The sequence below is a fragment of the Daucus carota genome, chromosome 3 (assembly GCF_001625215.2).
Source record: "Daucus carota subsp. sativus chromosome 3, DH1 v3.0, whole genome shotgun sequence".
NCBI lineage: Eukaryota > Viridiplantae > Streptophyta > Magnoliopsida > Apiales > Apiaceae > Daucus > Daucus carota.
Window position 1 is genome coordinate 3,633,700 of NC_030383.2, and position 26,851 is coordinate 3,660,550.

A 26,851-nucleotide genomic window follows, 5' to 3' on the forward strand; every position below is an offset into this window, starting at 1 on the left:
CCTAACAAATGCACTATATATATAATAAAAAATTATGTCCTAGTGATTTAGGACATCATTCTAATATAACAACTCCAACAATATGTCTTATTATTGTGCCTTATTATTTAAATAATAGTATAGTTGAATTATTGTTGGAGGGAAGTGAAAAAGAAAGAGAAGAGAGGTGTGTTGGAATGTGAGTAAACTAATATTTTATTGATAGAAATGGTTTAGGGCATGCATGATTGTGCTTCAAAAATAAGGCATTTGTTAGATGTCCTAGTGTTTTGAGGCACCACTAGAACATTGTTGGAGCACCATTTTACTTCAAATGCCTTAAATTTTGATTTAGGACATGATTTTAGGGCACTTTTGGACTTGCTATAACAGCAACTCAGCGAGGCGGTAACAAAAAGTAACCGTTAGACACATACTCCTACAGCTGTAACAGCTCCCACACATTCACCCAAATTTTTACAAAACCCTATTTTCAACCAACCCCATAAACCCCAACACACACACACACACACACTCTCACAACACAACCATGGCGATCCACAAATCATCTCCGCCATCTCACCTCCTCCGCGCCTTCGAGCTCCGACTTCTTCGCTGCTCATTCTCACCGTCCGATCTCCCCTCAATTCAATCCCCGCCGTCAATCTCATCTCCTCCCCCTCCACCTATCCAAACCCTAGCCGACGAATTGCTCCAATTCATCGAGTCAGGCGACTACGCCAAGGCTCTCGCGTCCCCCGCGGCTCGACAAATCTTCGATTTCGACGAGTCTAGTAAAGCCTGTTTGGAGAATTCTAAGGAGAGTGCGAAGAGGTTTTATTCGGAGACGGTTAGGGAGAGAGTTGAGGTGTTTTTGAGAGGTGATGATGAGGAGAGGCTGTTGAGAGGGTTTGTTGTCATGGCGGTTGGTGTTGCGGCTTTTCTCGCTTTTACACAGTGTAATTTCACCGGGTAAGTTGCGTCGATCACGCCTTTTTTTCGAGTGCTCGTGTTTGAAATTTGATTAAGAAATAATTTATTCTACAAACTAGGTGAATAATATGTGATTTGGTAGATGTTAGTTAGTAGAAGTACTATGCATCAAGTAATATCCCCTAAGCAAAACATCCGAATATTTAGTACCCTGATTAGTACTCCATTTTGAACTTTTGCCTCATTTAGCAAATTCTATCTGCATTTATACTGAATTGTGTAGTAAAATCCGTCTAAAGTGATCAGATAAATTTATCACTTTAGAGAGGTTATATTATATGAGAGGTTTATTGATTTCTAATAAAAATGATTATAATAATTTTTCTACATACTAAAACTCTTATACATTATTTTCAAGTGATATACTATCATTTATGCGCATCAACACTTTCGAGGTCAAAACAAAAGTATAAATTTAATAACATTACCTAACTTGATAAAATTTTGTCACAAATATAACGTAAAAAATATCACCAAAATGAGTTAAATATAACATAGATAATAATACATGGTGAGGAAGTTATTTAACAAATAAAATTGCACAAATCTGTGTTAAAAATATCTTCATGAAGTGTATAAAAAACATGTATATAGTTGAAAATATCACTTTATGCGAAAGTTGGGACCGTTATTTAATGCTAATTTTTATATAAATAGATTAATTATCACGATAAATGGGTTATTAAATTTTAATACTGATCCTGGACCCAGACTTTTTTTTATCAATTGGATAGTTTAATACTTTGAAGAGTATCCATTTAGAAGGGTTCCACTGTATTTCTATTCAGATTATACAGGGAATGTTTTTAATATATTTAATTAACTTTGTATATAATATTTGGTGATATTTTTTAGGGTTGTATAGTTTGTGGCATAGCAGGACTTTGTATGTATATTTGGTGCACTAATATTGAATCTATTGTTATGTGTGTATTTATACATATTTCAGGCCACTAGAAAGATTTCCTTTGGTACCTCTGCTGACAATGAATCTCAAGGAGGCAGACGATGGTGACTGGCTGGAGTGGGAAATTTGGGCACGGAATGAGCTGATGATAACAGGGTCTGAACTGCAGGGGAAGTTCTCAAACTTGCAGGTACTTGTGTATCTCTAATAGTTTATCTGGATTTTTTTTTACTTGTTTCGTCTTTCTTTTTCTAATTTGTCTTCATCCGGGAATATGAGCATCTGTACATATATGTATGTATGAATTATTATCTTCGCGCTTGAGATACTTATATAGCTGTCACAATTCTCTCTGCACTTTATCAGCTAAGATTATTCTGCCACTATATTTTGCCCCTCCTTTTTTTTTTTCTTTTAACATTTTCAATCAGAAAATGACAATGAAGGCCAATATAATGTTGCTACAGTTTTTCTTCAGTCAGTTTTAATCAGAAGTGTGCACTCGCCCAATGTTTTAATATTTCTACAAGATGGTAAATTACATTTCTGTATATGGAATCCCTACATTTCACGGCTTCTCTGTCAATGTACGGTTACTGGTAAATGGACCATAATTAATATCATTTGGATAATCTCAAGAAAATACTGCGAATGAATGATTGGAGATTAGGGAGAAATTATATTGAGAGAGAACAAGCGGCTCTTTACATTTCATTGGCTACTTATGTTTTATTTATAGGACTACCATTAGTCTAAAGAGAATTCTAGGTTAAATACTTTTAACTTTTTTTCTCCAACTAATTCTCAGTATATATTACTTTATTGTTCGATGAAATTTAGCATCTTATGTTTTCATTTGATTACAAGCATTACCACTGTGGGTAGCTTTATTTCAATTTGGTTAGTTTTGGCCTCTGTGTAGAGTATGTATGTTCCGAATCTTTGGTGAACATTATAGATGAAGTACCTGTTGTATAATTTTATGCAATGGACGTTACCCGAAAATATTAAAAATATAAATTATACTTCTTGTGTATATCTTGATAAGTAAACATTTGTTTCCTGGTGATCTATGTACCTGTACAGTGCAGGAATTAACCTATATAAGAGTGTTTATTGTTTTAATATAGCTCACTTTACTTGAGGAAAACTAGGCAAAAAAATAAATCTATCATTTGCTGTAGTGCTTGGATGCTTTCTTGTTACTCATTGGTAGGTGCCTCAAATCTCAATCCAGCAGGACCTCAGAGTTCCCCTCGATCAGCACATCCACATCCTCTTATGCGTTTCTGATAGAATACTTAGTAACTTCCTCTTTCCGGGGGTGGGGGTCTGGGGGGGGGGGGGGGGGGGGGGGGGGGGGGGGGTGACAGTAGGAGATGGGAATAATCGGACAATTGTACAAATACATCTAGAATAGTCTAGGTTTTAAACATTTATGCAACTTTTATACCCCCTTCTGGGCTTGATTTTCGAAAGCCACTTTTTATCACCAACTACTTAAATATATTTTGTCTTCTCTTATACCATCTTTAGGGGGAAGTACATCCATTAGATGCATTTAAGAAATCAACAATACTAGTATTATGCATTTATACTTCTCGTACTTCGGTGATGTCATATGTCGGATGGTGGTGACAGTAGGAGATGGGAATAATAGGACAATTATACAAATACATCTAGGATAGTCTAGATTTCAAACATTGATGCAACTTTTATACCGTCTTCTGGGCTTGATTTTCGAAAGCCACTTTTTATCACCAACTACTAAGATATATTTTGTCTTCTTTTATACCATCTTTAGGGGGAAGTACATCCATTAGATGCATTTAAGAAATCAACAATACTAGTATTATGCATTTATACTTCTCGTACTTCTGTGATGTCATATGTCAGATGCTATGCTTCTAAAAACAAAGAAGAGCTTTTGTCATTAATCTTATTTAAAGCTCATTTAGGTGAACTTATATGCGACTAAAGTCAATGCCATGCTCATATGGCGCACCCAAACAGGGCCGAAATTTAGCAAGTGATATCTATCTATGTAGATATGCAATTGCCGTTTGATTTCAAAGATGGACGGTCTTTAGTCTTTTAGTCCTAAATAACTTCCAAATATGACTGGGAACATGGTGAGTTACTGCTTGACTGTTAGCATTAGTAGCGAAACTTATTAATGATTTGATTTTGTTCTTTCCCTGATTAGCATACAACATAGTATTTATTTTCCCAGTTTATTTATTCCTCCTGTTTTCCTCTACAGTATATAGTCTTTGCGAAAATATTGCTGATGAGGATAAAAGACTGGTTGCTGGATGAAAGTCTTGCTCCTCCCTATGGGTTACAAAGCATCTCATGGTGGTTGGTTAGGCTCCTTCTCATTCAACAGAAAGTCCTAGATGAGCTTTCTTCTTACATGTTTGATCTCTTGCAAGTTTTTATGCGTGAAAGTTCAAATCATTTTGGGACCATGGAAAAAGTAGTAAGCTATTGGGGCGCCAATTTTCCAGAGGAGGAAGCACAAACCATAGTTGCAATGTTATATTTGGAAATGGGTATAGTCGAACACATCTACGGCCGGGTTGATTCTTCCAGGTTAGTTTTCATTTAGCATCTCGTATTTTAGGAATCTCTGGTGTCTAATTAATTGGAATGCAATTGATTTTTCTTTGCTTGTGCAATTGATTTGTGTCCAACACAGATTAGGGTATAGTATTGTTTTCTACACATTGCATACCTATATTGTGATATAATTATTCTTTTTTCCTGAGGTGTTTGTTATATCCCAAGAATTATTTTATAATATGTGATTATAGATATACGGCTAAGATATATTTGCTTGTTCTTGTGTTCAGGCACGTGCACACTATTTCTATATATACATGATGCATATATTTATTTAAATTTATTACTTCAGTTTGGAATTTTTTTAGATTGTATATGATTGTTTGGATTTTAGAAGTCTGGGGATATTTAATATAGGTTCTAAAAAATCCATTATAAATTCTATTGAAATTTTATATTGTCCTTTAAAAATTCAAGATTTCAAAAAGTTTGGCAATCCAGAATTTTTTTTTTAAAGTCTAGCTGTATTCAACATGGATTTTAGAATCTAAGGTCATTCAAAAACATATTGATCTTTGATGGATTTTATAAAACCGGGGGATTCCGTTTGATATCACAGTGTTTTTTAGATTTCTAGAAATCTCACGCAGGTCCAAGAGATTTTGCCGGATATGAAAATAAGCCTGCATGGACTGCATGAACTCTGTGTAGACTACCAACTCTGCGTCAACTCTACGTGGAATCCTAATTTAGCTACAGTCCGTCCAAATTGTGAATTATTAATAATCTGTATAAATCTTTTAAAATCTAGTTGAATACGTTCCCTTAAGTTCTAAATATTTTGCACATACTGTATATGCATGGTATCTCATGCATTTCTTGTTATATTCATATTCTGTACTTGAAACTGCACTTCCCAGTTCCCATACTTGTTGCATTTTGTTTGTTTGAGGCTTATTACTAAGATAATTTTGTCTCTTTTGTCCAGCCTGCACTTCAAATCAGCAGAAGTTGCCTCCGGTCTCCATCTCTCTGTTAGTGGAGCTTTGGGTTTCCGCACTGTGCATCAAGTATGTTATGAAGTCTTACTCCAGAGCTTGTTATAAATGCTATTGTGTTTAGTCAATGGAATTGTCGGTAAAACTGCTGTGTATATGAATTTTGATGAGTTACATAATACATGGATATAGGTTGAACCTAAGGCTCAGCTGGTGCTTTCTGTAGGCGGTGATAAAGTTGAAAACAATATGTCTGAACGTCATAATGTAACATGTGAAAATTCTGATATATTATTGACACCAAGACTAGTAGATGTCAACCATGAATCCTGTAATGGCACAAGAACAATTCCCAACAGTGGTGTAGCCATTTTAAAAGCTGTCCAACAGGCAGTCATATTGGCACAATGTCTGTCCATTGAGAAGAGCAGCCGGCATAACGAGATGCAAAGTAAGTGTTTATATATGTTTGTAGTTGGCTTTCTTATACTATAAAGCTCTTAAGAGAAGAAAAGAGTAGTTTTTTTGTTCTTATTTTTTCTCAACTGAATTTATCTTATTTAACATTTGTTTCCTGACTTGATCTTAAAAAAATTACTTTAAATAGGGCAAGCTTTTTTGGTGTATTACAATAGAAGAAATGCTATCATGTCATACCTTTGAAACCACTTTAGTGGCACTGAATCATTAACTCTTACCCCCAGTGTCCTATTTGGATTGCACCTCTCTGGGATTTCTTCTACTCTGTTAATTTTTGTCCATTTAGTACTGCCTAGTAAATCGGTATTCTTACTTTATCAAAATTGTAAACCATTAAGACAATATAGCTCTGTTTTTTGGCCAAGTAGTCTGGTTTTTTAAATGCTTGTGTCAATAAATATGTACAAATTTAGCTTGTAACTGACCGCAGGAACATCTAATTGCAGATTATTTCTCATGTAATCAACAGATCTTGATTACATAGGCTAATTGACATATAATTAAAACCTACCTGTCAGGGAGTCGAGTGTACTTGAATCCTTTAAGAATTATAAATTACCTTCTGTAAGAGAAGATTGATAAAAGTGCACCAATCCCTACTTATACATCGGGCAAGCTTTTGATCTTACGAAGAAAAATGAATAATATAGAAAGATTAATTGACTAAAATATTTAGCTGTTTGGACTTATTAAGATTGTTTTTATACACCAGTAACCTCTGGACTCAGCTGTGTAATACATAGTGGAAGAGTAGAGGTTTTTATAATTACTACCCCTGCTTTCAAGGTGTGCTGCTATTGTGCCCTATATCTATAAGTGTGTTATTTTTTCAGGGTGGGAAATGGCCCCCTACATCGAGGCAATTGATTCTCAGCAGTCTTCTGATTTCATTGTAAGTTACTTTCACGAACAATAACTTGCACCAAGTGATACACTTAATCTATGGTTTCTTTATGTTATGCCTATAATTATTGTCCTCGTTCAGGTGCGGTGTTTCTGTGATATCTTACGTGTTCGATGGGAGTCAAGTCGTAGTCACACAAAGGAGCGTGCCTTACTGATGATGGATAAACTAGTAAGCTGTGCATTGTTGTTAAAATATTATCTTATCGTTTGTTATAATTTCATGTATATTGGAAAAAGAATGTTACTTTCTTAGAAAACTATTACATTGGCACAGCAGCTTATATTTTATACTTAGATAATTATGAATGATCCTAAATTTTACAGATTTCAAGATCTAATGTTTGTAAAATTAGAATTTTTCTGGCATGTACGAAATCATTTACCTACAGTCCTAAGTGTAGATTGAAAAGACTAGGTGTTGCATCATCTTTTATTGAATCAATGTTGTACATCTGGACTTTAATTGTTTATGAAAGTTAGGGTACATGTCTATGCTGCTCAATGGGTAAATAGAATTTACGTCTCTTTGTGACTTCAAAGTTATTAAGTTTGTGACCAACAACAAATTGCTCTAAATTGGTTATTGGTAAAACAAAAATTATTAATTAGGGTCAATATACTATGAATATATTCTAGACCAGTGTAGACATGAATTATGTGTAGTTTTTGTTGCAATTCAGTTATAGACAAAATTGGAGTTATTTTAGGTTGTTATAGTTTTTTTTCTTGAATAGGAATATTATCTATCCTAAGTGTAATTAGTCTATGTGTTGCCCCATACATAGACTCTTATGAGTAATGTATATAGCCCCCGATGTCATTACAGTTATGTGAAAATCGGAAGCTGGTTATGGGTCAGTTTCTGTTATATTCGTATGCCAAACACTGCAGTCTTTTGACCAGGATAAGAAGATTGGAAGCTGGTTTTGGGTCACTTCTTACATTCAGAAGCCAAACACTGTAGTCTTCTGACCTTGGGTAACAATTAGTCATGCATAATAAAGATTAGAACCTATATCATATAATTCTTGTCGGCTTCTTTGTTTCTTATTTTGCATTGCCACAACATTCTATTAAATTGAGTGTGTAGTTTAGTGTATTAGTTACTAGGTTGGGGGAGTTTAAAGGTTATTTATCTGTCATGAGCCAGATATCTAGTGGGAGTACTATAAATTATAAGCTATGTTGTGTTTATGCATAATTTGAGTTTTTAAATCCTCTTAAGTATGTTGAAACTTTTAGCCTGTGACGGGTTGCAAGTAGGATATAAGATCTTTCAGCTTGAGGTGGAACTTAACAAGGACATTAATATAAAAGTAATATTCTCTCTGGGTAATTTTTTAAGTTATAGGTCTTTGCTTAATAAGGCTTTTACAATGTAATTTGTGTTACTGATCATTTCATTGAATGGTGGTAGGTTTAATATTCAGTTACATATTTTGTTATAATATAAAAATGGAAGATAAATCAATTTTGTAGAAGGTACATTTTTATGTCTGTAAAGGATGTTATTATTAAATTAATTAGCAAAGAAAAGGAATGTTCTGCAAGGGACCAGCCCAAAACATATGCAAGGAGGCCCAAACCCGATAAGGGCAAACATGTCATTGACTAAACAACAGAACAGAGCTGGATATAGGAAATGAATTAGGGATTATTATGTTATGTCTTTTGTGTAATGAAACTCTAGGGCTTGGGGGAGACCGTCGCTTCTCGAAGTGCGGCACTTATCTTGTAATCGTTATTTTCCATTAATCAAATAGTAGTATTTCCTGGGGTTTTGGTGTGGATTCTTAAGTAGTTCATAGCAAAGTGGTATCAGAGCGACACGTTTCTGGATCTGTCATGGGTGCTCCGCCATCTAATCAGTATCGCATCGAAGTGTTGGAAAAGGGTTTGAACGAGATGCGCTCCACAGTGGTCGAACAAATTTCAGCCTCCGTCAATGGGGCCTCTCTCGAGCTACAACAAACCCTAAGCGACCGTTTGTCGAAAGCTATGGATCTAGCTATTCAACGTCTCGACGACAAGGTTACGAAGTCGAAGGAGTTACAGGACGCCCTCCTCAACCAACTTCGCTTGGAACAAGCCAAATTCCAAGATGAAGTACGTCTGACCCTATCTGGGTTAAAGACGGGGGGTCCTGAAGGTGAGGGCGATTTTTCTGAGTTTGGACGGTTTGGGGAATTTGGTGATTCGGGTCGGGGCGGTGGCCCTAGAGATGTCGGGTCGGGTAGGGTTTTCAATTCGGGTCCCCAGGTTGGCATGGGAACTGGGTGGAGAATGAAGAAGTTGGATCTTCAGGTGTTTGATGGGCACAACCCCGATGGCTGGATACTCCGAGCGGAGCGCTATTTCAGTTTTTACAGGTTGACTGAGGAGGAAAGGTTGGAGGCGGCTGTCGTCTCGTTGGATGGTGATGCCTTGCTGTGGTATCAGTGGGAACACCGTAGGAGGCCTTTACGGCGCTGGGAGGAGCTCAAGGGTTTGCTCTTGAAACAATTCAGGCCATCCTCTGCTGGTTCACTCTATGAACAGTGGCTGAATCACAGTCAAACCAGCAGCGTGTTTGAATACCGAAGGGGGTTTATTGAGTTGATGGCCCCTCTTACGGGTGTGCCGGAGGAGATCGCCAAAGGCCAGTACATTAACGGTCTGCAAGAGGAGATTAAATCAGAAATTCGATTGTTGGGGCCAATCACCTTGGACCAGGCCATGGACCTCTCCATTAAGGTTGAGGATAAGTTGCGCTCCGCTACGAATCGTTCTGGAAAAGGGAGTGGCTCCAGTTTTAAATCCTCCCCGTCTCATTACGCAGGTACTTTTTTTAGCTCCCCTCACTCTGTTTCCAGTTCGTATAGCCCGTCGGCACGTTCTATATCTGTTCAATCCCAATCTGCGACTTCACCCTCTAGCAGTTTTTCGAAAGACTCTAACAGATTACCAGTCGCCAAACCATTTGGGGAGGTGCGCCGGCTCACTGATAAGGAACTCCAGTTAAAGCGGCAGAAAGGGGAGTGTTTCCGTTGCGATGAGAAGTGGGCAGTGGGACATAAGTGTAAGAAGAAGGAGCTTAATGTCATATTGTTGCAGGAGGAAGGGGGAGAAGAGGGGGACTCACCCAAATATGATTCAGATGGGGCTGTCTTGGGGTATGAAGATAACCAGAATAGTGAGCAATTAGCTATTTCGCTCAACTCAGTTGTGGGTCTTACTACACCACAGACGATGAAGCTGAAGGGACGCATCCTGGGTACCGAGGTGGTAGTGTTGATTGACCCAGGAGCCTCGCATAACTTCATTTCAATTGATGCAGTGGCGAAATTGGGGATTCCAGTCACGTCCAATAAATCATTTGGGGTGACACTGGGAACAGGGGAAGCAGTGCAAGGACAGGGGGAGTGTAGGCAGGTGGTCCTGGAATTACCAAATGTAACAGTGGTGGAGGATTATCTTCCCTTGTGTTTGGGCAGTTCAGACGTAATCTTGGGAATTCAGTGGTTGGAAAAACTGGGCACCATGACAGCAAATTGGAAAACCCAGACTCTGGTGTTCAACTTAAATGGCCAGCAAGTTAAGGTCCAAGGGGAGCCGTCACTCAATCGGAGCAAAATTTCGCTAAAAGCTATGCTCCGGACGCTGCGAAAAGAGCGCAATGGATTCTTGGTGGAATTAAACCACATGGCAACACAGGGTACTGTCGAGTTGCAAACTGCAGAGGGGTTAAAGGGTCCTGAATTTCTACAGCCTGTGTTAAAGAGATATGATCGTGTGTTTGACATGCCCACAGGCCTCCCTCCGGCAAGAGATTCTGAGCACAAAATCATTCTCAAAGAAGGTACTGATCCGGTAAGCGTGAGACCCTACCGCTATCCACAAGTGCAGAAGGATGAAATAGAAGCACTGGTCCGCGATATGCTGTCTGCAGGAATTATACAGGTCTCCCAAAGCCCTTTCTCAAGCCCAGTGCTATTGGTTAAAAAGAAGGACGGGTCGTGGAGATTCTGTGTCGACTACCGCGCCCTCAACAAAGTCACCATTGCTGACAAGTACCCGATCCCGGTGATTGATGAGCTGCTAGATGAGCTCAATGGCTCCAAGTTTTTTACGAAGTTGGATCTTAAGTCGGGGTATCACCAGATACGAGTTCGGGCATCGGATGTACCAAAGACCGCGTTTAGAACCCACGAAGGACATTACGAGTTCCTAGTAATGCCCTTCGGGTTAACCAACGCTCCGGCAACCTTCCAGGCCCTGATGAATTCGATTTTTAAACCCTTCCTGCGGAAGTTCGTGTTAGTTTTCTTCGACGACATTCTCGTCTACAGCCCAACGCAGGAAGAGCATGTGCAACAGGTTGAGTTGGTGCTTCGGGTGTTAGCAGAAAACCAGCTGTACGCTAATGCCAAGAAGTGTGAATTCGGCAGGCGTGAACTCGCTTATTTGGGTCATATGATCTCTGGGAATGGTGTTTCGGTGGATGGTAGTAAAATCCAGGCCATGCAAGACTGGGCAATTCCTCGCTCTATCAAGGAATTAAGGGGTTTTCTGGGGCTTACCGGGTACTACCGGAAATTCATTGCAGGATATGCCACCATTGCACATCCCCTCACTGAGCAGCTTAAAAAAGACCAATTCTGTTGGAGTGCTGCAGCTACAGATGCCTTTAATCGTTTAAAGACAGCCATGTTGAACGCACCGGTTCTGGCAATGCCGAATTTCAACAAGCCATTTTTGTTGGAGGCCGATGCATCAGGATTTGGGGTGGGTGCGGTATTGCTTCAAGAAGGGCACCCGATTTCGTATTTCAGTAAAGTTTTAGGCCTTCGGGCACGAGACAAAGGGATTTACGAGAAAGAACTAATGGCGATAGTCCTTGCAGTACTGAAATGGAGACATTATCTGCTGGGGCGGCACTTCATTATTCGAACAGACCAACAGAGTCTTAAGTATCTGATGGAGCAACGCGAAGTCAACCCGGCTTACCAGAAATGGGTAAGCAAGTTGTTGGGGTTTAACTTCGAAATTCAATACCGGGCTGGGCGTGCTAACATAGTGGCCGATGCGTTATCTAGAAAGAACCCCGAGCAGGCTGAGTTTGGGTTGTTATTAGCATCCAGTTGGGCTCATTGGGAGAGATTCGAGAAGATAATTAAGCAAGACCCCTTCATTCTTAAACTGAGCAAGGATATATCTACTGGGCAGTCAGTTCCTAAGGGTTATTCGCTTGACCGGGGGGTTTTGAAATACAAAGGGCGACTTGTTATTCCTAACAGACTGGATATGGTGCAACCCCTGTTATTGGAATACCATGATTCTCCTATGGGAGGACACTCGGGGAGCTTAAAAACCTACCAAAGACTGGCAGCGGATTGGTTTTGGCCAGGGATGCGTAAAGCTGTTACCCAATACGTCCAGGCGTGTTCTATCTGCCAACAACAAAAACACTCGACCCTGAGTCCTGCAGGCCTGCTTCAGCCACTACCAATACCAGATAAAGTTTGGGAAGATATATCCTTAGATTTTGTGGAAGGGCTTCCGAAATCGGAAGGCGTCGACACAGTATTGGTAGTTGTAGATCGACTCACCAAGTACGCGCACTTTCTGACTCTACGCCATCCTTTCACAGCTCCTGTGGTCGCAGACCGGTTTGTGAAGGAAATTGTACGCCTGCATGGCTTCCCAGCATCTATAGTCTCAGATAGAGACAAGATTTTCTTAAGCTTATTCTGGAAGGAGGTGTTTAGGCTGCAGGGTACCGCTTTGTGTAAGAGTACTGCTTATCACCCGCAATCAGACGGTCAAACCGAGGTAGTGAATAAGTGCTTGGAGACATACCTTCGTTGCTTTGTGAATGGGAAACCGAAGAGCTGGGCGAAATGGATTCCTTGGGCTGAGTTTTGGTACAACTCCTCTTATCATGTGTCTACAGGATTCACACCCTTCAAGGCTTTATATGGGCGGGATCCCCCTTCTGTTGTTCGAGGGCCGAGGGACCAAACAGCTGTATCAACTCTGGAGGACCAGTTATTGGAGAGGGATGCCGTGTTAGATGAGTTGAAGGCAAACTTGATTCGTGCTCAGCAACATATGAAACACCAGGAAGATGGGTCTAGGAGAGATTTGGAGTTTCAGGTGGGTGAGAAGGTGTTTCTTAAGCTCCAACCTTACCGCCAACAAACAGTGAATCATCGCTCTTGCAACAAACTGGCAGCCAAATTTTATGGCCCTTTTACTATTCTGCAGCGGGTGGGCAAAGTAGCATATCGCCTTGAGCTGCCGGCGTCATCAAAAATACACCCCGTTTTTCACATTTCACAGCTTAAAAAAGCTGTAGGTGCAGTTAATGTAATGCCTTCCCTTCCAGTACTAAGGGACGATTCTTTACTGATTGATAGTACTCCGGAACGAGTGTTGGGGATCAGGCATGTGTCAGGAGCCAACCAAGCTGAAGTGGAGGTTCTGATTAAATGGGAGGGTCTGCCAGAATATGAATCTACCTGGGAACCATTTGTGGCTTGTGATCAGATGTTTCCGAACTTTCACCTTGAGGACAAGGTGGCTCTGTGGGCCGGGGGTAATGCAAGGGACCAGCCCAAAACATATGCAAGGAGGCCCAAACCCGATAAGGGCAAACATGTCATTGACTAAACAACAGAACAGAGCTGGATATAGGAAATGAATTAGGGATTATTATGTTATGTCTTTTGTGTAATGAAACTCTAGGGCTTGGGGGAGACCGTCGCTTCTCGAAGTGCGGCACTTATCTTGTAATCGTTATTTTCCATTAATCAAATAGTAGTATTTCCTGGGGTTTTGGTGTGGATTCTTAAGTAGTTCATAGCATGTTCATAAAATGTGCTTTTCTGGTCTTATTTGAATATTTTTCTTGTTAATTTCAGGTCCAGGGTGTTCGTGATACTTCTCTTGGAGTCGCTGAAAGAATTTACTGCTGTTTCGGGGTTCATATGCCTAGTATTCCTAAGCTAAGGAAGTATGAATACAAATTACTCCATGGAAAAGTTTTTAGAATTTTTCTGTGTCATGCTTTGAGCATATTTATAATTGTAACTACTTTTTGAATTATCTTTTGTAATCTTAAGGCCATGTTTTTTTTAATATACTTGATGAATGTCTTGTTCAATCTTAAAGGGAGTATGGTGATCTCTTGGTGAGATGTGGCTTGATAGGTGAAGCAGTTAAAGTTTATGAGGATCTTGAGCTATGGGATACTGTAATATATTGTTACTGGTACTTGATTTAGATTGCTTCCTTTTATCCTTGACAATCGTCATTTGTTTTACTTTAAAATACGTTACACTCATCCAAGCCTTCCTGACACTGACAAACTTAAACAAAAAAATATTTGTATATGTAGCCTGTTGGAGAAGAAAGCATCAGCTGTGGAACTCATTAAGAAACGGTTGGCTGAGCGACCCAGTGACCCAAGGTTATGGTATGTGAGCTAAAGCTTATTCTTTCAATTACTATGGCTCTACGATTTTCCAAATAATAAATTTATTGTAGTCTTTTTTCCCTGCATGCGGTTTTAAAACCACCAAAGTGCCCTTCGCACATATTCAATTTTACAACATAGGTTTTCTGAAGGAAATTTAGATGATACATGCAAGAGAAGTGAGAGCACCAAAAGTAGTTAGACAGACATATCTTGTGAGAAAAGTTACAATATTGACATAGCACAAGCTAATTTTCTTTCATCATTAGACAATTTATTTCTTTGCAAAGTTTTCGATATTACCTATTCCTATACCTGAGTTTGTAGATATCTTAATATTTTTACGTAAGTAAAGTTTGATATTAGTGGATGATCAATCAATTCTCTCAAATGCCACTACTTCAGTCATCTTGGCCCATTATAAACACAACTAAATTCAACAATTTTGTGCACTTCAAGCATTTTAGGCAATCTTATTAAAGCACAGATGTGTAGAGTCATAGAGAGTGGTAAATTCTAGGTAAATCGTGTCTCCATTTTGGGGTTGTGGTGTTTTTCTTGAGAAGTGCTTCAAAATTCTCTTTTATTGTTTCCTTATATAATCCTTTCATGGTAGGGCATTATCTAACCTATTTTCATGCACCCCCAGTCTCAAAATATATTTCTTTCCACACAGAGCTTATATTTTGTGTAATATATAGGTGTTAGAGGCCCTATGGATAAGTGGTTGCATTGTAAACTATAAATAACTAAAATTTGTTCTTTGTTCTAGGTGTTCGCTTGGTGATGTTACCAATGATGATGCTTGCTATGAGAAAGCCCTTGAGGTTTCAGAGAACAGATCTGCCCGAGCAAAGGTAATTTCTTCACATTTGCCTAGACTCTACCATCCTGGAGTCCTACTTTTTCAGTGTCGTCATTGGGTAATTAATCTGACCATAACTTTTGCCAAGAAAACAGCGCTCCCTTGCTCGCAGTGCTTACAACAGGAACGATTATGAGTTGGCAAAGATCTTATGGTAGGATTTAGCAGACATCTCTTCATCTGTGCTTATATTATATTTTATTTTCCTGTACACCCAATTTGGAGTAAGCTGTTTTTGTTTGATTATATATTAGGGAGTCTGCAATGGCAATGAATTCTTTGTTTCCGGATGGCTGGTTTGCCCTTGGTGCTGCTGCCTTGAAGGTATGGAACCCATCATTAAAAAGCGCCAATTCTTTTTCATTAGTCATACATGAAAAAGCTGAAAAATTCCTCGTCTTTTTCAGTTAATATTCCCTCCTTTCTTTCATTGTTTTCCTTTGTGTTTTCTTACAAAGTTTTTATCGAAGCAGGATTCCATATTCTTCTTCACTGTACAAATATAATTCTTGTCGTTTTTAAAGTGACATTGCCCTCCTGGACTTTTTTCTTTTGAGTAAGCTTATAAGCTTATGGAGTATCTGTACTAATAAATCTCGGGGTGAGCGAGAATCAGACCTAAGACCTGGAATGACTAATGATAAGCCCTTACCGCTAGGCTGTAGAGAACCATTCTCTCTAAAACCTTAAGGTGTTAGAGGAGGCCCCTTTATGGATCTTATACTTATATTCCAACACTCCCCCTCACTCGAAATCCCATTATTTGGGTTGAAGAGTGGATCACGGGCGCCCATCTTTGGGGTATAAATTGCCTTCGTGTCCATTTTAAATTGTGAGAATATTGGGGGGTGGCAGGGGCTCGAACCCGAGACCTCCTGCAGACCAGAGCTCTGATACCATGTAGAGAACCATTCCCTCTAAAACCTTAAGGTGTTAGAGGAGGCCCCTTTATGGATCTTATACTTATATTCCAACATAGGCGTCCCACCACACTCCTAAGAGGAGTATTTAGTAAGTCCTCAACTGTTTTCCTTTAAAGTTAGGCATCTGCTTTCCTTAAAGGCTAGGAATCTGGAGATATGCTTTCAGGATAAGCCAACTTGTGTAGCTTTTGTGGAACGCATCTGTCACAACTCACAACTTAATAAGAAGACTGCTACAACCTCTCTTTAACCTTTAACTTACAACTTCTATCATGTATTTACCAAAATTTTCCCTGCTTCACATTGTCCAGTGTTTGGCCCTTAGAACTTGTAACAGCAGCTGATCTCATCCTTTTTATTCTTTAAAGTTTTAGTCAATGGGTTGACATTTAACATGCCGAGCCAGTTTCATGTAATCGTGTCTTAAAATAGAGTTTTTTTCCTAAGTAATGTTGCTCCTTCCAACAATTGACTAAATTGTAGTATAGTTGCCTAAACAAATACTGGTATAGACATTATTGGAGAAAAGGCCCCAGATGCCATAAAACTTATAGCTAATGTCCAAAATAACAGAGTTCGGAAAAATGGCCCCAAATACCATTTAGTAATGTTTGATAATCTAGCGTTTCAATTTTGGGGAGAAAAAGCTAGATCGTGTTGCGTTTAGGGTTGAAAATCACCGCAACATGCAAAAACGAGTAAAACGCTACATAAATTAGCGTTTAGTGCTTCCAACGCTAGATTGTGTAGCGTTTAGGGTCTCTAAACGCTAGATCGTGTAGCGTTAAAAAAACAAGTAGGATAGACCTACAGTCTACACAATATAGCGTTTTGAATGAAAAAATGATAGGTCATGACTAGGGGTGGCAATCGTTTCGTTTCGTATACTTTCGTTTCGTGTATTTTCGTGTTTCGTGTACTCGAAGGTGAAACCCGTATCCGCCCGTTATTAATTTCGTGTACCTAATTTGAAACCCGTATCCGTTTCGAATCGTTTCGTGTATATTTCGTGTATATTATATATAAAAATATTTAAAATATTTTTTAATCCAAAAATGGATTTAATATATATTTTCCTTTATAAATTTATTAAATGTGAATGATATATAGTATACTTGTATACAATTCTTTATAAATTTGTTAATATATCTACAATATATATCCACGCATACATATAAATATATACTTTATACTCAATTATATATTTAATATATCATTACATATATATAATAAATATAATCTACAAATATTTCGTGTACTTTCGTGTATTTCGTGTACCCCAAATGAAAACCCATATCCGACACGAAATCTATCGTGTAATTTCGTGTTCGTGTACTTTCGTGTTTCGTGTATCGAAAATCAAAACCTGTATCTATTTTTTTCATGTCGTTTCGTTTCGTGTTAGCGTGTTACGTGTCAAATTGCCAGGTCTAGTCATGACCATCTTCTCTGACACTGGTGTTTAAGACCATATCCTTCCAAATTGTGGCACTCAGGGCCAACACCCACATTATCGTGCCTAACCCTAAAGTGCAAAGAGACGCAAGGTTGAGGAGGGTAATATGTACACGGCATTACCCATACTTAAGAGAGAAGAGAAGCTGTTTCTTGCAAATGACCCCTGGCGTGTCAGCATTACCCATATTTAAGAGAGAAGAAAAGCTGTTTCTTGAAAATGACCCCTGGGCCTGACATGTCGGATAAAAGTCAAACCCATGACCATCTTGTCATGAATTGGTACCTAAACCCTAATGCATTAAACCAAACATCAGTTTTTTCTTGGCAAATGAGAGGGAGAAATCTCTGACTGTAAAGGTCCTAGACATAATTGTTTTTGCCATCTCACACTACTACCAGTGAACGTATGAAACACATTAAGAAAAAATTGTTAGAACACAGTAGAAAGCTTAATATTTAATTAGCTCGGCTGCGGTACAGTGTATGTTTACGACAAAAGATTGATACTTTTACCAGCATATGTTTATAGGTGTGTGTGTGTGCGCGCAACATATATGCAATGTGTTGATAATTTTATTTTTTTGAGCTTTCTGTTTCAGCAACCTGCAACCATATATATTCAATACACACATTCGGTCATGGGTTCTACTCCCTCACTAATATTTCAAACAACAGAATTCATTTCTCTCACACGAACATGCACTCTGAGAATAATTTGGAAAAAGCATTAGAACACAGTAGAAAGCTGAATATTTAACGAGCTCTTCTGCTTTACAGTGTATGTCTACAACAAAAGATTGATACTTTGTGACATGATATATATATATATACAGGGTGAGGTTCAGATTAGAACCAATATTAAAATTAGAACTTAGGACCACACACATCCATTAGATGAATATGAATTCAATGGTCATGATCTTATCTTATTATTACAAATCATAATAATCATTAAATGCTGCCTACTCATTATAATAATCAGTTAATATATATGCACTTTGTTATAAATGCAAATCAAACCTACAACTTGTGATTCTCAATCAATTTTAATAATATAATATTGTAAAACACGAGATTCTGTTGCAGTACATGTAATATTACAAAATTGAGATGTTGCAGTATATATCTAACTAAAATAGATTACAAAACACGAGATTCTGCTACAGTACATGTAATATTACAAAAAACAAGATTATGTTGTAGTACATATATCTAACTAAAATATATTACAAAACACGAGATTCTGCTGCAGTACATATCTAGCTCATATAATATTACACAACACGATAATCTGCTGCAGTACATATCTAGCTCATATAATATTACAAAATACGAAATTCTGCTGCAGTACATATAAATAATAATAAGATATCGAAACATACACATTCGAACTCTTCGTATTTTACTAAGATATATAAATCAAATATTAAATATATTTTTATTGTAAAATGATCAAATATAAATTAAGAATGTGCATTAGTTGAAGGCATGTATTTTTAAATATGTACCATATTAAAACATATTCATATGTTTAATTTCACACATTATAATTATTTTCATTTAATGACTATTAATGTGGTTCTAAGGTTCTAAGTTTAAGCGGTTCTGTCTGGAACCTGACCCTATATATATATATATATATATATATATATATATATATATATATATATATATATATATATATATATATATATATATATATATATATATATATATATATATATATATGCAGCATACCTGCATATGTTGATAATTATATATCTCTCTTTTTTTGTTCAGCTTTCTGTTTCAGCAACCATATATAATATGAAATTTACTTTCATTGCTCAACAACATGCAGGCTAGAGATGTTGAAAAAGCAATGGCTGGATTTACACGTTCTGTTCAGCTTGACCCTGATAATGGAGAGGCTTGGAATAATATTGCTTGTTTGTATGTTCTTCTCTCTGCATGTTGTTGTATCATGCTCTATTTTTTTCTGCCGTTTGAGTCATCTTTAGTTCTTTAGATTATACTATTTGTCATTCATATACTATCTTGATAATAAATATTATCATTTGAAGTGACATCCTTTTTAAATATTATGGTAATTACATATAGTCATATGTAATATATAGCAGTTAAAGTTAAACCTATGTTATGAAGACATTGGTGGCACAAACATGGGTGTTAATAGCCTTGCTACTTAAGAGGACAGGTAATGTGTTGTCAAGTGTGTGTGGGTAAGTGAGTGTATTCCGGTTGTAAAAGTATACCTGTACCAGTTAATAAGATGAAAGTTGCTTATTACCGGGAATTTTTAGTCCTTGTATTTACCTCACTTCAAACATAGATGACAGCAAGTTAATAACTGTGAGAGGCAGTATTTGAGCTCCTTGAAATATACATCGAATGACCGTTAATCTCGAAATATCTATGTAGCAAATGGTCCATAGAAGCTTATAAGATTAAAGTTGTCTTTGAACTCTGACTTTCAAGTACTTGTTGCTACTCTAGTGAACATACCAATATACCAACCCTGAGATATAACGCTTCTTACTAGTGCAGCCTAATCTTTTCTTGGAGATGATATGATTATCCATATTTCTTCACCTTTTTGTTTCCCTTTTAATTAAAGTGGTTCATATTTATTTAAACATCTTTGCAGGCATATGATTAAGAAGCAGAGCAAAGAGTCTTTTATAGCATTTAAAGAAGCATTGAAGTTCAAGTCTCTCTCTCTCTCTCTTCCCGCCTCACTCTCTATCTCTTACCCCCCTCTCACCCCCCTTTCTTCCTTCCCATCCCCCTTATAGACAATCTTGTTGATGTAAATCAGTAAATTTTGTGCATCCTACCTGCAGGCGGAACAGCTGGGAGTTGTGGGATAACTTCAGTCATGTTGCTGCAGACATTGGCAATTATAGTCAGGTAATATAGGTGTCTCAAGAGCTGATCTTAAAATTTTTTTGGATTGGCTGAGTTATATTTTGAAATATATATGTATTTTGGATATCTTCACTACTAATTTTGTTCAGCATATTATATCATGTCTCACAATGTTGGCTTTTCATTGTTACCTGAGGCTGTCTTGAGTGTTGACCTACTGTTCCTCCTTATACTTGTTATCTGTTTATCCATTCCTTATGCTTTTTTTAGTGCAAACAATAATTGGCTAGCCTATGCTGCATGGACAACTGCTTCAGCCTTCAGCTTGACCATCCTCACTCTATCAATAAATGATTATATCTCCAGTATTATTATTGTAGGGATTTTATGTAGTACGAGAGCTGGTGTAATATTCTAGTAGTGTTACAATGTGTGAACTTCAGATTTTTGTTGTGATGAAACAAGTAATAGTCTGAACACAGTGTTTGTTGATGGACTGAAAAGCACAAGTTACTGATTGTGGTTTGGGTTAAGGTCAGTACTTCATTGTGATTTGGAATATTCTGGACTAAGCTAACCAGTGATATCAAGATCGCTCTGGTAGTTGGACCAGTTGTTATTGATGTAGTCTCTAATAACCTTGATTGAGGTATTATGAATAATTAATTATATAATATCATAGATTGATCCCAAAGCTATTAGTTTAACAAGGTTTCAAAATATCATCTCAAAGACTCTGGTGAAGTGTACTGTCTGCGGCGCCAGTGCATATAATTTCTTATTACTTTGAGTGTCTTTCTCAGTGTCTGATCCAGGGGTCTTCTTTTTGAATTTCACTGGAGGCTATATTTAATTTGATCACCATATCTTTATAATTTATCAGATAAAATGGATTTACCGATTTAATAACAAAGTATGTATTATATTAAATATCAGTGAAAAATGTTTGTTTTAGTAGGATAGAAATAGACAGAGCATACATGAAGCCAGACTCTCTGTGCGTATCATCTTCCTGTTATGACATAAAACATATTAAAAAATCACAATGGCGTTTCTGCAGGTAATCCAGTTGCAGAAAGCAGCTTTGAGATGTTCTTTTAAACTCCCAGGTTTCCCTATTGGATGTGGTTGAGAGTTTCCAGTGAATATACCCCCAGTGTTACTAGAGTAATAATTGAAAGAAAAAGTAGCATGTGGCATCAAATTCCCTGTGAGTCCAAATCAGAAATCTAGGTCGAATCTTGATGTAGATATGAAAATTCATGTGTGTACATGCAGACACTCGATATAGATATTCGGATTCGTGTGTGCGATGAGTCTAACCATGTAGCATGAGACGTGTGACAAGGCTGTGCATAAAGTTGAATATACCCCCAGTGTTACTAGAGTAATATTTGAAAGAAAAAGTAGCATGTGGCATCAAATTCCCTGCGAGTCCAAATCAGAAATCTAGGTCGAATCTTGATGTAGATATGAAAATTCATGTGTGTACATGTAGACACTCGATATAGATATTCGGATTTGTGTGTGTGATGAGTCTAACCATGTAGCATGAGACGTGTGACAAGGCTGTGCATAAATTTGAATGCTTAACTGTGTATAGGTGGCCCAGTTATATTCTGAGTGTTGGTAGCGCAGATATATTTGATTAAATCAGGTTAGTAATTAGTGAATTTCATCAAGTAAAACTTTCTTGGTGAACTATAAAACAATCATCAGATTACGATGTTTTTTGGTAGTAACATTCATTGTTTTAAGTTTCCTTTTTGACAATTTGAATAGAACATGTCTTACAAAGACATGAATGTTAAGAGGTGATAATAACTTGATTTTTCATATACTCGTAATACTTCTGGCTATAAAATGTCATTTGAGTTACGAAACTTTTTCTACTAGTTGATGAATCTGAACCCTTAGCAACAAAAATGTCCTCGTACATTTCCGTGCAGCTGATCTTTATGATTATAATCTATTCAGTCCATTTGGTACTGCACATATGGCAGGTGATTGCTTTACTTCAATCAAGGCTAATATATGGGTTTTTTGCAGGCACTCGAAGCTGTAGGGAAGATTTTAGAGTTAACTAACAATAGAAAATTCAACGTTGGGTTACTTGAGAACATTTTTTTAGAGATTGAACAAAGAAGTACAAGCAGCCAAAGTCAGTCTTCTAAAGGCAACAATGAATACACATGTAATCAAGGTGATTCAAATGTCAATTCTGTTGCTGACAATTCATCTTCTGAAAATGACATGGCTAAAACACGGGAAACCAATTACTTGATCGAAGTGCTTGGGAAACTTCTAAAGCAGGTAGATACATAGTTGTTATCTGTCCATATATGAATGTTAAGGTCGTTGGTCTAACTGGTCAATACATTTTGGGAACTTGCGAAGATGCATGAAATTATACATTTGTAACATTTATTGTGTGTGGATGGGTGGTTGATATTTTTAGCATATATCAGCCAGAGGGTTTACTTATTTTAAATATTATGCTTCTTCATTCATGTTTCGAAATTTTATTTCTGAGTAGATTGTGTGCAATGGAGGAGGACCAGAGGCGTGGGGATTGTTTGCAAGGTGGCACAAATTAAAAGGAGATTTGACAATGTGTTCAGAAGCCTTGCTAAAGCAAGTTAGAGCACTGCAGGTATGACTCATTGTTATAGCATTATATAATGTCACTATTCCTCCATACTAATAAAAATGGTCTACCTCTTTTTTGTCAACAGTCCTAAAAAACCAACTTGAATTGCTATCCGGTATATTTTTTTTCCTTTTATATAGTTTGTATATTGAGAAAGTATTGATAATCTCATACAATTACACCTTCAAAAACCCACTAAACATTCAGTGTTCCTCTTCTTTCCCTCACGACTCAAGATATATGTATATTTTTGTCTCAAATAAATATAGAAATGTAGAAGTTTGAGTTGCAGTGAATGGATAGCTGGTTGTATCATTATTCAGACCTGCACTAGAGTTTGAGCCATAATTTATTATGAATCAAACTTCTACAGTTTTATATATTTTGTATATTGAGAAAGTATTGATAATCTCATACAATTACACCTTCAAAAACCCACTAAACATTCAGTGTTCCTCTTCTTTCCCTCACGACTCAAGATATATGTATATTTCTGTCTCAAATAAATATAGAAATGTAGAAGTTTGAGTTGCAGTGAATGGATAGTTTGGTTGTATCATTATTCAGACCTGCACCAGAATTTGAGCTATAATTTATTATGAATCAAATAGCTTGATAATAATTGCACAAGTAGTGAGTTCATCATCTAAAATAATGGATAGTTGGTTGCATCATTATTCAGACCTGCACTAGAGTTTGAGCCATAATTTTTTACGAATCTAATAGCTTGATTATAACTGCACGAGTAGTGAGTTCATCATCTAAAATTTCTGCATTCATCTTCATTATTACATTCACCACCATCCTCTCACCGCCTCCACAAAAATGGACCCACAGGCACGTCAATTTGTTTATTTTCTTTTTCATATCAATCATTCTGCTGGTATCTGAAATCCGAATTTGACCCAGATCAGTACCTTAGTATTCTTGATCATCAATAAAGATATAAATATTACAAAACACCTTGATTTGTTTTTCTTATGGGTTTTTGATGGAATAATCCAACAAAGAGGTTGCAGGGCGGTCTCTCTGTTTTTTTTAGGCTTGTTCACACTGAATTGCCATTTTCTGCTCTACATCCATCCATCCCTCGACTGAAGTACCACTTGTAAAAGAGTTTAAGCGACATAAAATTTTGGGAGTGTTCATCAAACTAGTACTCGGTAGACCTTTCACCAAAACTCAGCACTATAAGTGGCGATGTAATCATACTCGGTCACTTTCACCCAGCCTTTTGTTATTCAGTATTGTAAAAGAATGTTGACGGGGTAGTTTGCAAATAACTAAATAACAAGATATGAACCTTAGCTTCAACGGTTTATAAATAATATATAATGAAAATAGGTACAACCTGTATTTATATATTAAAAATATAGGCCCTCTTTGGCAATTAGCGGTTACTCGGTTAGCTTTTAGCGGATTAAATTATCAGTTTTGACTAGCTGATTGAAGTAGCTGTTTTGACTAGCGGGTTGAATTAACTGTTTTGTATGAAATTGTTCGGTAAATAGCCGTTGAATTAGCTTTTTGTATTTTAAGTAGACACGAGACAATCCTCTAATTGAAAAATCTCCTCCAAGTAGCTTTTTCAGATGTAGCTTTTTGAGTTCAAACCGCTATTCCAGTTCGCTAACTACCAAACACCAATATTAGATGATGCACATGGTCAAGCCTCTAATATGGCCCATACCTCTAATTTTTTCTCAAATGTCCAACTTTCAAATCGGGCCATAGTTAGATCTATATTCACTTTATTTTTGTTGTTGGAGATGAGCCGTTCTTCGTTTGCAGGGATCTGATTTATGGAATGATGGCGACCGTTTTAAGAAGTTTGCACATGCTTCTTTGGAACTTTCTAGGGTGTATGTGGAACTTAGTTCCTTAAATAATAGTCGAAGAGAATTGTTTGCAGCTGAGATGCACCTAAAGAACACAATTAAACTGGTTAGTGTCGTCTTTTCAAGTGTATTGTCCTTTTTTAGGCCAGTATGATTTGTAGTATATCTATGACCCATTATATGTATGTATGCTGCATGTTAGATCAACCATGTTTAATGATTCCAAATATTCCAGCTATTTTTTGTTATTTCTAGTTCCTAAGATGTAGACTTAGCAAGTTCCATTTGCATTTCCAGGCAACTATATTTTCGGAATATGAAGAATTTAGGGATCTTCAGGCTTGCCTTGCAATTGTGCAAATTAAATTGCGGGATAGTTTGACGCCTGTTGTGTAAAGTTTCTGGATGTAATCATGGTGATAACACTTTTGGCCACAACCACCAGTATATAAACAATTAAAGGTAATGAAAAATTAAGCACTCTATATTCACTGACTGGAGGGCCAGGCGCAAGACATAATTACCGTTTGTGATTTTGTGTTTCTTTCTCATCAGCATATATCTCCTTTCACTATGATTGTTGTTATCGCATGATTGCAATTTGTATAGGGGTATAATTATTGGCGAATTTCAAACTAGTGGCCTTATTAACATAAAAGGCTTATTTGTTGTGCAGTTTCCAGTGAGTCCTCATACTGGTCGATAAGCATGTAGTCATTATTAGCAGTTTTCTGGATACAGAATAAATTTTTAGGGGACCTGAGTTGAAGTTATGATGTTAAGAGGTATTGACAACTTGGTGTCTGGGGCACAAGATGGGTGGTTATGCTTATTGACACAGCCCACCCAACCCCCACTTCAGCCTTCAACAAGGTTTCATCTTCAGAATGAGTTCGCGATCCAGGCTTTTGCGTCAGAAGTTGATATTCTGTTGTATCCTGCTTACTGAAGATTTTGTCTTCCCTAATGAGCGCGTTCGATTCAGTTTGCACCAGAGTTTCCTTGTTCCCCTGCCCTGTATTGGATATTTCAAAGTTGAGAGCTTTTAATGACCTTCATATTAAGAAGTTGCTTATGAGAACGTACTTGCATTTTGAATGACAAATGTATCACTGTTGTTACGAGGACGGAACACTATGTAGGGAGTAAAATTTTAATAGCCTAAACGGCGAAATTTTGATTTTTTCTTAGACCTCTTAAAGGAAAGATTGCGTTTGTCTTGCTTTGTTCTCTCAATAATTTTTTCTTTTTCTTTTGTTTTATACCTAGTATAAATGTACGTTGCCAGTTTATTGTCTTTATCATCGTGAGTAAATCATATAAAACACCCAATCAAATAACTACTTCTGCATTTGAAAATATTAGTACTTAAAAGAAAATCTCATTACTTTCAAGTTTCAGGTAAACTTAGATCTATATGGTTTCGGCCATCATCACAAAAAACGAGGCAGACGTGTAAAAGTGTGATTACAGAACGGCATTTATCTGTATATAGCAACAGGAATGATTTACTCGCCCACTGTTGAGTTCACGTTGATTTATGAATGACGAAATGGCAACACAATTAAGCAGCCAAAAAAGTTATGCAACAAATTTGCCAGACGATTAATTTTTAGCATACAAAAATTCTTGCAATCAGGTAACTGACATGGTACAGAAGAAATTCGAATTTCATCTTAAATTTTTATTTCGAACATGTTTAAATAATTCAAAATTGATGCACAAATTTAAGAAATCGGAACGACCACTGTGTCTAAAATGAATAACATTTTCCCAAACAATCTCTAATTTTATGTCCCAATCATCACATCACAGAAGCATATATTGTAAGCTTTAACTGATCTTAGAATTAGATGTAAAATGTCACTGTTTACTAAAATAAAAATTATCTGCATGTTCAAGTGAACACCAACGTACCCTTGCCAAATACTTCAAAGCTCAGCTTCAAGCAAGTATTTACTTGGA

The 26,851-nt window shown here is 37.1% G+C and overlaps 1 protein-coding gene across 1 annotated transcript; it reads left to right on the top strand.

The window, feature by feature from the left end:
- The first annotated feature begins 431 nt into the window (after positions 1-431).
- On the top strand, positions 432-26,107 carry LOC108213099 (uncharacterized). Its single transcript, XM_017384842.2, has 21 exons — positions 432-951; positions 1,922-2,069; positions 4,143-4,474; positions 5,433-5,514; positions 5,635-5,893; positions 6,756-6,814; positions 6,908-6,997; positions 13,731-13,822; positions 13,981-14,079; positions 14,207-14,284; positions 15,057-15,141; positions 15,245-15,303; positions 15,404-15,473; positions 19,371-19,462; positions 20,178-20,240; positions 20,374-20,440; positions 22,448-22,711; positions 22,935-23,051; positions 24,840-24,992; positions 25,184-25,348; positions 25,563-26,107. The coding sequence occupies exons 1-20, from the start codon at positions 530-532 to the stop codon at positions 25,280-25,282; spliced, it is 2,730 nt and encodes a 909-aa protein (XP_017240331.1). The 5' UTR covers positions 432-529; the 3' UTR covers positions 25,283-25,348; positions 25,563-26,107.
- The last annotated feature ends 744 nt before the right edge of the window (positions 26,108-26,851 follow it).

Excerpts from the sequence above, each read along its gene's own strand:
- LOC108213099 (XM_017384842.2), top strand. The coding sequence starts at position 530 with ATGGCGATCCACAAATCATCTCCGCCATCTCACCTCCTCCGCGCCTTC. Across the intron at positions 6,815-6,907 it reads AGCAGTCTTCTGATTTCATT|GTGCGGTGTTTCTGTGATAT; the intron begins GTAAGTTACTTT and ends GTCCTCGTTCAG. Across the intron at positions 14,285-15,056 it reads CCCAGTGACCCAAGGTTATG|GTGTTCGCTTGGTGATGTTA; the intron begins GTATGTGAGCTA and ends TCTTTGTTCTAG.